Source organism: Rattus rattus, chromosome 1 (genome assembly GCF_011064425.1).
Source record: "Rattus rattus isolate New Zealand chromosome 1, Rrattus_CSIRO_v1, whole genome shotgun sequence".
Classification (NCBI taxonomy): Eukaryota; Metazoa; Chordata; class Mammalia; order Rodentia; family Muridae; genus Rattus; species Rattus rattus.
Window position 1 is genome coordinate 54870129 of NC_046154.1, and position 14218 is coordinate 54884346.

The following is a 14218-nucleotide window of genomic DNA, read 5'->3' on the forward strand; positions in this document are numbered from 1 at the left end:
CCATTTGCTGTTTGTGTAAAAACCGATTAGCCAGACACAACTGTGAAACAACTTGTGACTTTTATAGCTGCCACGCACAAACCAATTTAGATCCGTTTAGTTTTCCTTGTAAAAGGAGATTAGAAGGGACCCGCCCGAAGGAAAGCTCTCCTCGCTGAACGTTACAGTAGCTTCTCCACCAGTGCTCATTATCGGCTCCTTGTTTATCAAGTTAAAAACTCTCACCCCAGCAGCCTGTTTTATTTTAGGACTCCGCTCTGGGCGGAATGTTTACGCAGGGCACAATAACGTTTATCGTTTACCAGGAAAACAGACTCGGTATTTGCGAGGAAGTGTCTTTCAGAGCGACCCCCAAGCCCACGCCGGCCGCCGAGAATAAGGCTCGGTTTCCGAGTGGGAAGCGAGGAGTGGACACGACACTGTGGGGTTTTACCGACAAGACGCTCGCAGGGTGGAGTTGACATCGCGGCTACCTATGATTCTGCAGTTAAAAACTGATTTCGCTTAAGTAATTGTAACAGCTAAATTAATTACAAAATAATTAGAATTGATGCCGTTTGAGGATACGCTGGTGGTGACCCAACACACCTCCTACGTCTAGACGTTTCATTTCTACCTTACCTAAAAACATTGAAATAGCTGAAATGCTTGCCTAAAATAATCTACAAGGACATTTTCCATTCGTACCTTAGATCTCTCTCTCTCTTTCTCTCTCTCTGAAAGAATGAAAAAGAAAAGGCCTAATCTGGTTAAGGTAGGAAAAAGGGCGTAGGTAGCATGTACCTGTTTTTAGACGGGTATTTATTTTTGTAATTTCTTGGCCTTCTGAAAAGCTCAAGAAGGGGTTATGGCTTCAGGAATCCTCTAGATGTCTAGTTATGTGAGTTGATAACTGCAATGGAAACAAGAGGGATCTTGGTATTTTTCTGGAAAAAAAAAAAAACAAACCCTAAAATCTATTGCCTATCACAGTAAAGGAGATACTATTCCAATGCAAAGGCTAAAATACCATGTGAATTTAAAAATCAATGGGATTTAGCATTTCCACTTAAGGGGTGGAAAGGAATTCCAAAAACCCAAGGTTTAAAATGCTAAAATACAAGACGTTTGTTATTTTGCTCTTGAAAGGACAATTCAGAAGACCAAGTCAGCTTGCCTTGGAGGTGAGGGTGGGGTGGGGGGGGCTATATTCTTTAAAATGAACAAGTTGCTGTTGCTTAGATTTTTAATGACAGCTTACTTTGCAGGAGCCGCTAGTCATTCCCAGTCGCTTGATATGGACGGGATTGGCATCCTTCTTCTGGCTTTATGTGAAAAGTCACATATTAATATAATTTAAATTAGCTACGCTCTTTCCATTCTCAAATTCAAACAGTACTACACCCAAATTGTGAACTTGCCAAGTTTGAAAAGGTCATTACTTAAGGCCGCTAGATTTTTCTGGGGGAAGACAATACAAATTCCATTGTAAAATCTTGCCCTTTGCTAGACACCTAATTAAAACACTTGGCTGAGCATTTTTAAAAATTTATTTACAAAATTGTGTACAACACGATGGAATAACATTTAGAATACCATATATATTCATTCATATATAAACAGACTTTTATAATACAATGACACTTCGCCTTTTTGAAAAATTTTCTTGTATTTAAAATCTCCCAACGTCTTCATACATTCTTTTTCTCAGATAAAACTGCGGAGAGTGAACCTTCAAAAAAAATGAAAGTTCAAAGCTCTAAATCTACTGAATTGCTTTTTCTTTTCTTAAAAAAATAAAAACCCCAAAAGGAAAGTCAATGATTTTTATACAAATATGTACAAAGAATTTCCCTCCCACCCCCACAGTACTGAGAGCACAGGCGCCGTCGGGGTGCATTTTTGGAAATTCGGTTATCAGTTTTACCTGTACGGAAAGTTATTCCCAGCGGAAGCGAGTTGAGTTTGCTCCGCCAGTTTAGGTGAGCGAGGGGGATGGAGGCCGCTGTTGGTCGTGGTTGGGGAGTCGGGGGCGGGTTGTAGAGTCCAGGATTGGGTAGAGGGACCAGGAACAGGGCTGATGGACCAGGATCAGAAAGGGCGGACAGCCTGGAAGCTCAGGCTGCTGCCAGAGGCCGCCGCCCGGCCCGGCCACCAGCTCATCACTATTGCGCGGGCCACTTGGCTTGCACTGCGGCTGCCGCAGCGGCTGCGGCTGAGGCTGCGGGTTGCAGGAACTGTCCGGACAGCGGCACGCTCAGAATGGGCGCGATGGTGGCAGTCGTCCGGCTCAGCGACAGGGGCTGGTGCGTGGCCATGAGCGCAGCCGACTGCACAGTCCCGGGCGGCCGCAGGAAGGACTGGGCGCTGCCGCCGCCCCCACTGCCCCCGCCACCCCCGGCCCCGCCCGCGCTCCCGCCACCCCCAGCCGAGCTCCCGGGCGCCGCGGGTCCCGCGCCTATGATGTTCTCAATGCTGAACGACGGCCGCGCACTGGGCTCGGACTTGATGAGCGACGTGGTGCCCGCCGCGCCCGCCGTGCCCGCGGCTGCCGCGGCGGCGCCCAGGGTGTTGAGCTGGAGCTGAAGGCTCGGACCGAGCTGCGAGCCGAAGGCGGCCGCTTTGCGGCCCAGCTCGCCCGAGGGCAACAGGGGCACGGCGGGCGGCAGCACGGGCGCCACGGGAGGCAGCGCGTACGGGTACTGGAGCGCCGCGGCAGCCGCCGCCGCCGCCGCCGCCGCGGGATGCGAGTAGGCGCCCGCCGCCGCCGCGGGGTGCAGGCCGTAGGGGCGGCCGTAGGGTCCTGCGCTCGCCGCCGCAGCCAGGCTGTAGGCTCCGAAGCTCTGCATCATCAGCGCCGTCTGCTCGCGCAGGTGCTCCTGCTGGTGGCGCTTGAAGCGCTTCCGGCGCCGCAGGAAGCTGCCGTTGTCGAACATGTCCTCGGACTGGGGGTCCAGGGTCCAGTAGTTACCCTTGCCCGGGTTGCCCGGCTCGCGGGGGATCTTGACGAAGCAGTCGTTGAGCGACAGGTTGTGGCGGATGCTGTTCTGCCAGGCGGGGAACTTCTCCCGGTAGTACGGGAAGCGGTTGCTGATGAACTCGCAGATGCCGCTCAGGGTCAGCTTCTTCTGCGGGCTCTGCAGGATGGCCATGGTGATGAGCGCGATGTAAGAGTAGGGTGGCTTCACCAGGCTGTTCTTGGGCTTGTTCGGGGTCAGACCTCCCGTCGCCCCGCCGCCAGCGCCGGCCCACCACCGCCTGTCACCGCGTCCTCGCCGCCCTTGCAGCCGTCGGCCTCCGGCGCTCCCGTGTCGTTCCCCGGCCCGGTCGCCTCGGAGGGCAGTGCCAGGGCTTGAGGTTGAGACTGGCCGTGATGAGCGCTCGCCGGTAGCCCTTCGTCCGCCTCGTCCAGGCGCAGGTCCGGAGGCCCCGCGGGGCTGTCGCAACCCGCGTCGCTGTCCTTCTCCTCCAGCCCGTCGTCGCCCTCGCCCACCACATCGATGTCCACGTCCTCGGCCGTCAGCACCGTCTGGCCGGACATATCGCTGGCGCTGCCGCTGCCGGAGAGGGTCATCCCTCCGCGGGGTTGGTGGCGGCGGCCGGGAGCGAGCAGAGAGCGAGGAGGGCCGTAAGGGGCGGCCGCGGAGCTCAGGGAAAGGGGGTGCGGGCGCCCCCTGAAAGAAAGCTGAGCGGGAGGAGAGGGCACAGGTAGCTCGGGGCCCTCTCGGGTCAGCTCACACCCGGAGGCCTGGCATCGCGCGGTGCGGGCGCTGCGCTTCGCCGCCCGCAGCCGCGCTCCGCGAACTCTTGCGGTCGTCGACGCTTCCCTACGAGGCGGCAGCTACTGCTCAGGACCCCGGAGGTTTCTCCACGCCTCACCCCCCTCACTTCACCAGCCTTCCTCGACCTCTGGTTTGAGCGTGGGGTTCAGGAGCGGTCCAGGCAAGCGCGGGACGCCGGGCGCCAAGCAGCTCAGGAGGGCGCGGGCAGGGGCGACCGCGGGGGTGGAGGGGGGGTGACAGGGAAGCCAAGCCGGGGTAGTCGAAAGTCCCGTTTTAAGGACTGGCCTGATAGATTACTTTCTACTTAAAGATCCAGAGGGAGGCGGGGCCACGTGACCGCGCGTGACGTCAGGGCCGCGGTGGAGCTGGCCAAACTCAAGTTGGTTCAGGGAATTGTCAACAAAGGGACGACAGAAGCGCAACTCCTCACCGACTAGGCACTAGCATCCCGCTGGCCCCGAGGGCTCTTTGGACTGTTGGGAGACCCCTGCCCACGCTGGAGCCGGGCGCCGGGTTCAGGGAGGGCGTGAGTGTGGGTGGGTGAGGGTGGAGAGGGCGTGGGCCTAAGAGTGTCCTCCCGACCGTAGGGCTCCTTACCACCCTGCCCTCTCCGCCCCCTGCATTTTTCTGCCCTCCCCTCTTTGCTAATATTATATAGACCAACTGGCAATGCAGAACAAGGTTGTGATTTTTTTTTTTAAAGAAAAAACTTACTATTTTGATTTGCTTTGGGGTTTTGTTTTCGATTCAAGGATTAAGGGAACACATCCGGCTTCCTTTTGCTAATCAGGCCTCAGACCCCCTCCTGTTTCAGGGCTATTCCAGAGAAAAGACATCTGCTGATCTGCCTCCCATCACCCCCAAATCTAACTACTCAAGTCTTACTCTAGCTTTCTGGGCTCGGTGTATGATATATATATATTCATATTCGCACGGTCACACCACCATCAGCTGGGGTTTCCCGAGGTCAGAGAATAGCTATCGATTAACCTATTAAGATAGTTGTAGAGAAATAAAAAGGACGTAAAATAACAGGGAACCTATAAACAAAGACGCCATAACTGGCTGTTGGAGTTGTTAAACGACTTAGCACAGAAAAAGTCGAAAATGAGCTGGAAATGGAGCAGGCATTGGCAGCGGCCTTGGGTAAGTGGAGGGGGTTGGGGAAGAGGAATTGGGCCTTAATATTAGACGTGGTGCACCGACTGGGAGGGTTGGAAAACTGGGGGGAGTTGGCACGACCTCCAAGGAACCACAGCGTCCCAGGGCATACTGGCGGGAGTGGGCTTACCTTTGCTGCTAACTAATGTGGGTTATCTCTTAAAGTATAGACAAACTCTCCAAGACTTAACTTCTGTAGAAACCTGCACCAAAGAAGAAGCGAGGATGTGTCCAGCGCACGTGAAGTCCAAGGAATGTCAGCTATGGTAGGAGAGACTGGGAATTCCCAGAGATACTGGGGTGGGGACTCTAAAGTGACCCAGGGTCAGGGCCTGGTGCTGCCGAGGCGAGTGGACTGATTTGTCTGAGGGGAACTGGCGTTGCCAGACGCGAATGGTTCGGAGATGACCTTGGTCGTCCTGACCACCACCCCCACCTCGCCTTTAGGCCGCTTCTTTGTCAGAAGAGAGCACTTACCATGGTAGTTCTCTTGAAACCCGATTAATTTGTGCGCTGAAGGCCTAGGGGGAAGGACCTATGAGCCCCGGGTTATAAGAGATTGAGAGGAGGAAGTCAGAGAGGAAACAATTTCTGTATTGTTTATAGAAAATAGCGGAAAAGTTATGTACTTCCAGGTGGCCAGGGTGCCTTTGATACCCATGCCCCGAATCCTCACCTAGACCCAGTTTCCCAGGCATATCAAATTAATAAGATAGTTTTAATATGCAAACTTGCTTTTTTACAGGCATTAGGACACACAGATTGACTGTTATCCCCATTACACAACTCTCCCACCTATACCAGTAGCTCTTTGCGTATGGACTTCAGTGCTGCTCCGAATTGGGCGGCTAGAGGATTGGGAGGGGGAGGGGAGAGCAGTGACTGTCCTGAGAGGTCTGGAATTTCCATGTTTTTTGTTTCCAGTTGATCTCGGGGTTACACCTGACCCTAAAACGCGTGCCTGAGTGGATTTCTGCAGCTGCACCATTTATGACCCGCCGGCTCAAAAAAACAAAACAAAACAAAACAAAAACAAAAACAAAAAACAAAAAAACAAAAAAACAAAACCCCTACTACTCCGTTGACTAGACAGTCTCCTCGGGAAGCCGACAGGAGCTACCAGCTGGAGCTGACTGCCTAGCACCCTAGGCAAGAGGTCACAGTGGCGACTGCTCGAGCAACTCAAAGGAAGGTGGGGAGGAAAGGAAAACACAATCCAAATTTACAAATTTTGGAAAGCCTTTTGCCTAACTTGGATCGCCAGGCGGTATTGGCGGGCGCAGGGCTCAGAGCGGACCGACCGCGGTCTTGATGGTAGAGCTTCTGGCGGATGCTCGTGTGCGCGCGAGAACCCTGGCTTCAAGGCTGCTCTCGCTGGTGCTTTTTAGTTACTTTCCAAAAGAGCCTAATTTCGATTTCCCCGCTAGCCTGAGCTGGCTCGGGAGACTTTCTCCGCCTCGCTGATGGCTGCCTCTCCCCCTCCGCCAAGGCCGGATCTGGGCGGTCCATTCCCGTGTATCTCCTTGGAACCTCTCTGGGGAAAGGGGTGGTGAACAACTCCCAGCTGCCGGTTCCATTTGTTGCGCCTTTTTCCTTCGACACAATAAAAGTCAAATTAATTGATTCATACCATTAATTACGGTGCGCAGCGTGAAAAGCAACGCTTCCCCTCGGTTAGAGATCTATTGTGCTAATCTCTTGTTCAATCAGTGTTACCATCTGATGCTGGGTCCGGCCCCTACAGAAACTTTTCGACTCGATTAGCTAAATGATGAGGCGCTCAGGCTGCTATCCCCAAACCCGTTGCCCGCGCGGGCCTGGCGACTTAATATCGATTTCCAAAGGAGACCGCAGAGATTCCCGTGATCGCTCTGTTTGGGGACCCTCTGTGGCTTTCTTCCTGTCGTGTGGACACCAGTTTCGGCACAGCCTCTGCGCTAGAGGAAACAGCTAAGCCGTAGTGTAGTACAGGTGGGAGACTGAAAGGTTCCGGGGGCCCTTATCGTCGCGGGAAGCCTCCTGAAGCCTGCTGGATTCCGAGCTAAATAATTAGCGGTGAGACTGTAGTTTGCATCCAAAAGCCCATGTCCTCAGTTACTGTGAAACTTTGGGACCGAGGTAAAGAAGCGGGGAAAGTGGGAGATTGGAAAGTGGGACATTGGGGTGGGAGGCGTGACACAGGGAACCGAAATGGCGAGCAAGGATAAACGTTCAGTCGCCAAAGATTATCGGGGTCACTGAGGGAGAAGGGGGTGCACAATCTTAACACAGTTAAGAATGGGAGTGACAACTTGGGTCAGCTAGCAAACTTCCCAGGAGATATTTTAAAGTAAGGTGGCAGCCAGCGGACTCACCTGCTCAAGTGTTGGAACCGATTCCGCCTAATGAGAATGAAGTGGAGAGGCACCGGTTTCTCCTGGGACTGGCAGAGTTGGCAGTCCAGGGATGGAGAAGCCACTGAAACAGGTCCAGGAGTGGAGGGGGAACCTAGGTTCTAGTAAAAGAAGGCAAGAAGAATAGGGTCAGGATCGATAGACGGAAAATTGAGACGTCTCCAGAGGAGGAGAGATTTAGTGTGTGCGTCTTGGAAGCGGAGGATGTGGATGAAACAATTTATGATGGAGAAGGGGGAAATTAATTACAACTCAATTTGGATTCTTAAGTGGTCAACACGGGAGGAGGGACAGGGTCAGAGAGTGCGGGAAGCAGAATGGTCCACTCAGGCCTAGGCGACCCCAGGTGCTATCTCTCCCTCCAAGCCAGGGACTATGGTATCGCTTGACCAAATCATTGAAGCAGACGTGTTGTCATCATTCCTGCGCGCAAATGCACTTTTCTAACAATCCGGGAAGATGAGCTCAGCTTGGGAGAAGCCAGGAGAGTGTCCCTCTACCCTCTACCTTCTTTAGCAGAGAAAACAAACCAGGGTGGAAACACTGGAACTGAAAGACAGCCCTCTGTTCTGGGATCCACTACCCGCCCCCAAGTCAAAGTCCACTCCTTCTGGACAATTTTCACGGACTTATTAGACCAGCATCAGCCTTTTTGTCTGGATGTTTGCCACCAAGAAAGTTGAGAAAGGCAGAGCTGATACCTGGAGTCCTAAACCATGCAGATCATTTCCACAGCCCAATGGGTAGTGTTTTCAACACATTTTCACCCACAAACACTGCTCCAGAGCTCTTTTGGGGAGGGTTGGGGGGGGGGTAGAGGCTAATTTAATGTTCTTGTTTAAATTTAACATCTCAAAACTTCATTTATTTTCAGTACCTGGTACTCACAGTCCGAGTGCCTAAAATGGCGAGAGACCAAAGGAAAGAAGAGAGAGGGGAGAGAGGGGATGGTTTCGAATTTATTTATATTGGAAATGTATAAACATCCATTCTGTAAAAGGCAACACGTTTAATTAACGATGAGAGAGCAGTTAGGGGCAGAAAGCTAGTAAAATTGTGTGATAAATTTATGGCATTGTTAGCGTGCTTTTAATTATGGCTATTATGTTAATTATTTCACATTAGCATGGAGTTATCAGCAGCATGTCAGATTTAATCAAAACGAGCCTTTCTCTCGAAAATTGTTCTTTTCATTCGCGAGGAGAAAGATCCTGGGCAGGATCAGGGCTTAAAAATGACTTGGCATTGGAAGCTAGAGTCTTGTCTACGCTGTTCGATGCGACACCGCGGGCCCGGCGTCCGCTGGGTCCCTCCAGGCTAACGGTAGCTGCTGGAGAAGCCGAGGGCTGGGTTTTTAGGAATTCACCATTTTCACCCCCTTCGGAGCCGACACTTCATCACGCGGGATCATTCTGTCAAACAATATGATGCTGCTCATTTTTATCTGTCCCGCTTTACAAAATCCCTATTCAGCCAGCCGAGGAGCAACAAAAGCCTGGGAGCCGCGCCGCGGCCGCTGGCTGCCCCAGCTCTACCGCGCGCTCGAGAAAAAAAAAAAAAAAAAAAAAAAGAAAGAAAAGAAAAGGAAGGGGCTGGGGCGAGTCTCACCGATGCCCTCGGCTTGCAGCCCTAGGGGTTTCGACGAGCCTGAGCCGGAGTGCCCAGGTACCTTGTCCTCGGGCGTGGTCGTCCGGGCACGCCTTTTTGTGGCCAGCGCCGACCCTCAGCAGTACTGCGGGCGCGCGCAAAAGCGCCTTTCCCTGGCGGCCAGACTCGCCCACCCAGGCCATATCGATTTCTTAATCACCACCGATCGATTTATTGGGAACAAATAAATAGCCCGTTTTGGAAACGTTTCAATTGTGGATCTGATGGTGGGGCTCTGAGACGGGCAGGGCGGGGCGCCCAGAGGACGCGACCACCGTGGGCCTCGAGGGAGTGCGTGATGACAACGATGCACCCTCATCCTGAGAGGCCACCCACCAACCCCCAATGCTCAGCTCCCCCTGGCGGCAGGGCATGACATCTGGACGCCCCGCCCTTCACGTCCAGGCACATGTTCAAGCCTTCTGACCCCTTTGAAAGTCCAGAGCATCCCAGCGCCGGACCTGAGACTCGCTCCCTTGACCGACACCCCTTTTCAGTTTCGGACAATCTAGTGGAGCCTCGGTAGTCCTCGGACCCAGGTTGCGGAAGCCGCACCTCCTGGCCACTCCCTGAGCGAAACCACTCTGGCCCCCTCCTTTCCCCGGACAGGACCGAGGATCTGCCAGCTGCTACCTTATTTTTAGCGCCATTCCATTCGCGCAGTTATATTTAACTCGATCCACTCCTCCGAGGAGGTCGCTTGGACATCGAATTCTCCACATCGCTACTCGGTCCTGCCCGCCTAGCCTTGGGGGCAGATCCCTAGGGGCAGCGGTGGGGGGCGGGGGTGGGGAGGGGGTGCGGTTAGAAAAGCCTGGCCTAAGAATCTTTGCCATCTCTGGACCCAGCGGGAGAGAGGACGATTCTGTAACCTTTGTTACACCCTTTTGCCAATGCCCCTTGGGGATTCTGCCTTGAGAGGGGGAGGGGAGGAGTGGGAGTATCCAGCCCCCCCCCCGTGCCCCTCCCCAAGGATTCTCTGCAGGGAAACATGGGATCCATATCCTACTTATGCATGACCCCAAGTACCTGAAGGACCTGGAACACCTATTAGAACTCTGTCCTTCAAAATCATGGTTTTGTGTTGATGCAGGAATTCCCTCTCCTCTCTACTCAATTCCTTAACCTCTCTTCTACTCTACAATACACGCTTTGAGAGCCTTAATTTCAAACGGTGCCTTGGTTCCTCAGTTCCACCCCAGACTATCTTTCCCCACACATCCTAGGGAAAATACTCAACTTGGAAAGCAGACAGAAACACCAATGCAGTGCAGTTCAGGTGGGAGGTCCCACAGAGTTTACAAAAACTGAAGCCTTGTGCAGAAGGTGAAAATACACGTGTGATATGATCCAGGATCGTGAAACACACTTTTAACTTTCCATATACTTTAAAAAAGTGTACCTTCCCAAATTTTTTTCCCTTGGACCCCAAATTGGATGTTTCTGGCTCCCTCTCATTGTGGCTTTCCTGTGATGTAGAAACTTCTTAGATAGAAGCCATGCCTACAACCTAATTTGGAAGGACAGGGTATTTGTTTACAACTAATGCATTCTGTAATACTCAACTGGCCTGTGGTAGGCTCCAGGAAGTGCTAGAAATGAAAAGAATTAAAGGGCTGAGGAAGAGCCGGCTACAGAATCTCCCTTCCCAGCTTAGATGCTATGGTGGAGAGAAGAGGTGCCCTGACAGTGGAGGATGAGAAAGGATGAGGCCTTCCAGTTTAAGGGGGAGAGGTGGGTGAGGTGGCACACACCCTTAATCCCAGTAATTCTAGCACTCTGAAGGCTGAGGCAGGAGGAAGGACAGTTTGCCATTTTAAGCCAATTTGGATTGAGTAGGGAGACCCTGGGTCAGAATAAATAATCAGAAAAACTGCAGATCAAACCAAAGTGAACAGCGAGAAGGAAGGCTGCCCACTTTAGGGATATGAATTAGGAAGAGGGAAACTAGCAACTGTGAATCCCTTGGGAGGGTACTCTGTGGAGTGCCTACAGTGCTTCTGCAAAGCCAGGGGCATTTAGTAGGGAAATGAATGATAGAAATGTGACCAGAACACCAAAGAAGAATGAGAGTACAGAAGTAGGGAATATAAAAATGGAACTTTAGGGCTGAGGATGTTAAAAGTGACAGGCACTGCTCTTGCAGAGGGCCTGAACTCATTTCCCAGCATTGTGGGGTAACATAACTACCTGTAACTCCACAGCTATAGGGGACTCTGACTCCTCTGGCTTCTTTAAGCACTCTATGCGCATCTACATATAGGCACATACACAGAAACATAATTAACGATAAAAAATAAACCTTTATAAAAACTGGCCCTCTGCCTACAAGTTGTGACTGGAGGTACTGTGACCTCCTTTTAGAAGACAGGAGAGGATGTTGACCTATAAACACAGAGGAGGCATTTAAATAAGAACATATGTAAAAAGTAAAGATTAGTAGGAAGATAACCACAGGAGAGATTGTTGAAAGGGCAAAATGGTAGACCCACTGGCTTTTCTTACTTTACCACATTCCTATAGGCCAGGCACTCAAATGAATGTGTGAATGGGAGCGCAAGTAGTGTCTTCAAAATGTTAACTATGCTAACTCCATGAGGAGTTTTGTTCTGTGCCCCAGCCCTCCACACTACTGTATCCCTGGCCTCCCCACAAAGCACCTCAAAGTGTGGGGGTCAAGCAATGGTAGCAAGAACAGATGTGTAAGACACAGCCTGCTCTGATGGAGTAATTCTTGAAGGACTCCACAGTTAAACCACAGTTTGATAATATCATAGACTGTTACAGGAGGAGCAGAGGTGTATGTAGTCAGCAGCAGTTGGGCAGACAAAGAGAGGAAGGGTTGCAGGCAGAGAGCAGAGCCTGAATCAAGATGTGAAGCTATGCAAAACAGGGGCAGGAAATGGTGTGGGACCACTGAAAGAGGACAGGGCAGTGACTGGGCGTAGGAGGGGTGGGGTGGAGGAAAACCATGAAGGTTCTTTCATACTCAGCTTTAGCCTGGACTGGTGGAAGCATATCTGTAAGCCCAGCACTCTGGAAGGCAAATTCAATATTGCCTAAAGTTTGGGGCCAGCCTGATCTACATAGGAAGTTCCAGGCCAGTCTGGGATATACAGTGAAAATCCTGCCTCAGAACAAAACCCAACAAGATAAGTTCGGCATTGAGAGGTCAAGGCAGTAAGAGCAGGAATTGAAAACCAAGCCTCACTACATGAGTTTGAGGTCTACAGGAGACCCTGTCTCAAACACAGACAAGCAGGTCTGGGACTTGTTCCTTCAGTAGGGTGCTCTTTTAGCATATGTAGAGCCTGGCTTCACTCTTTAGCACTGTCAACAGCAGCAGCAGTAGCAGCAGCACAGCAACCACCACCACCACAACAACCCCAAAACAAATAGTGTGTTCAGGATGGCTCAGTGGGAAAAGGAGCTTGTTGCCAGGTCCGTCAACCTGAGTTTTAATCAGCAGGATCTGCATGGTGGGAGGAGAGAACTGACTCCCAGAAGTTGCCCTCTGACCTTCACACATATGCTGCCACACATGTGCACACCTGCACACACGTGCTTGTAAACACTTAAGTATGTAATTAAAAAAAAAGAAAAAGAAACGAAACAAATCAAGTACGAAGTTGCTAAGAAACCAAAAAGAGGTTTTAAATATACGAACAGGGTAACATTTTGAATGATCCTTTGGGGGTGGGGGAAGGATAAATCAGAGAAAGCAATTGAATAGAGAGAGTAAGGGGTTATTTAAACTATCCGGAGATGAGAGGTAACACAGGTTTAAACTGTGGGGCTGGAACTGAAGAGAGAATGGGCTGGAGAGGACTTAGGAGGTAAAATTGGTAAGACTGTTCATGTCTTTTTGTAGAGACTGTGACCTGCTTTGTAACCCAAGCTTGACATTGTGGCAATTCTCCTGCCTCAGATACCCCAGTGCTGAGGTGACAAGAGTATATCATCATACCTGATGTGGTGTCTGCTCACAGTAACTCCCATATATGAAATTTGAGTGTCTGGAAAGATAGATGGATGGATGATAGATAGATGATAGATAGATAGATAGATAGATAGATAGATAGATAGATACATAGATACATAGATACATAGATACATAGATACATAGATTTTTAGATGGATGGACGGATGGATGGATGGGTGTGTGGGTGGGTGGATGGATGGAAAGAAAGATAGATAGATAGATAGATAGATAGATAGATAGATAGATAGATAGACAGATTGATTGATAGATAGATAGAAAGAATACAGGCCATTGGGACTGCAGTTACCTAGCATGGAAAGTACCTTCAGCTCAATCTCCTGAACTTCAGTGTGGGGGCTCCTTTTTTTTTTTTTTTTTTTTTTTTTTTTCCGGAGCTGGGGACCAAACCCCAGGGCCTTGCCCTTGCTAGGCAAGGGCTCTACCACTGAGCTAAATCCCCAACCCCTATGAGTGGGGGCTCCTTAATCTTTTGTTCTTCAGTCATTTACCTGGGAGCCAAGTTATCTGATCATGAATCAGTTGAGGCCTATTAGTCGCTTCCTCAGTTAAAAACCGTTTGACACTGCCTCTTGGTTTATGGAAGAAAAAACAGATCTATTTTGCTGGCTGTGGCGGCATGGCTCTGCAGTCTCGACTTGCAAAGCTTTGTGTTCAGGGCAGCTTGGGATGCATCGTGAGCACGGTCCACCCATCGTGAGCACAGTCCACCCGGGATTACAGAGGAAGACCCTATCTCAAAGAATATGAAAAGGCAGGAAGGAGGAAGAGATAGAGAGGGAGAGGAAAGGAAGAACAGAATGAGAGAAGAGAAAGAGAAAAAGTGAAATTCTGAATTCTTTTAAAGGTGTGACTTCCTAACGCTGTGACCTTTTTATACAGTTTCTCATGTCGTGACCCACAACCATAAAATGATTTTTGTTGCTACTTCATAACTGTAATTTTGCTACTGTTATGAATTGTGATATAAATATCCATATTTTCTGCTGGACTTAGGAGACCCCATCAAGGATGGTCATGACACAGAGAATCACTGCTCTAACTGATAAGTCTCTCATCCTCATACTAACAAGGCCTAACCCTGCTTAGCTTCTGAGATCAGACAGGAGCAGACACATTCAGGGTGATATGTCATAGACTAAGTTGATATTTGATATTCATTCTCTGTCTCTGTCTCCTACCCCCTCCTTCCCTATTCCCTTCCTCTCTCCCTCTCTCCCTCTCTCCCTCTCTCCCCCTCTCCCCCTCCCTCTCTC

The 14218-nt window shown here is 50.7% G+C and overlaps 1 protein-coding gene across 1 annotated transcript; it reads right to left on the reverse strand.

Moving 5' to 3' along the window:
- Window positions 1-2144: 2144 nt before the first annotated feature.
- On the reverse strand, window positions 2145-3553 carry Foxd3 (forkhead box D3). The gene is given in 2 exon segments (XM_032889286.1): window positions 2145-3223; window positions 3226-3553. Coding segments are annotated over 2 exon segments (1407 nt in total).
- Window positions 3554-14218: the final 10665 nt, after the last annotated feature.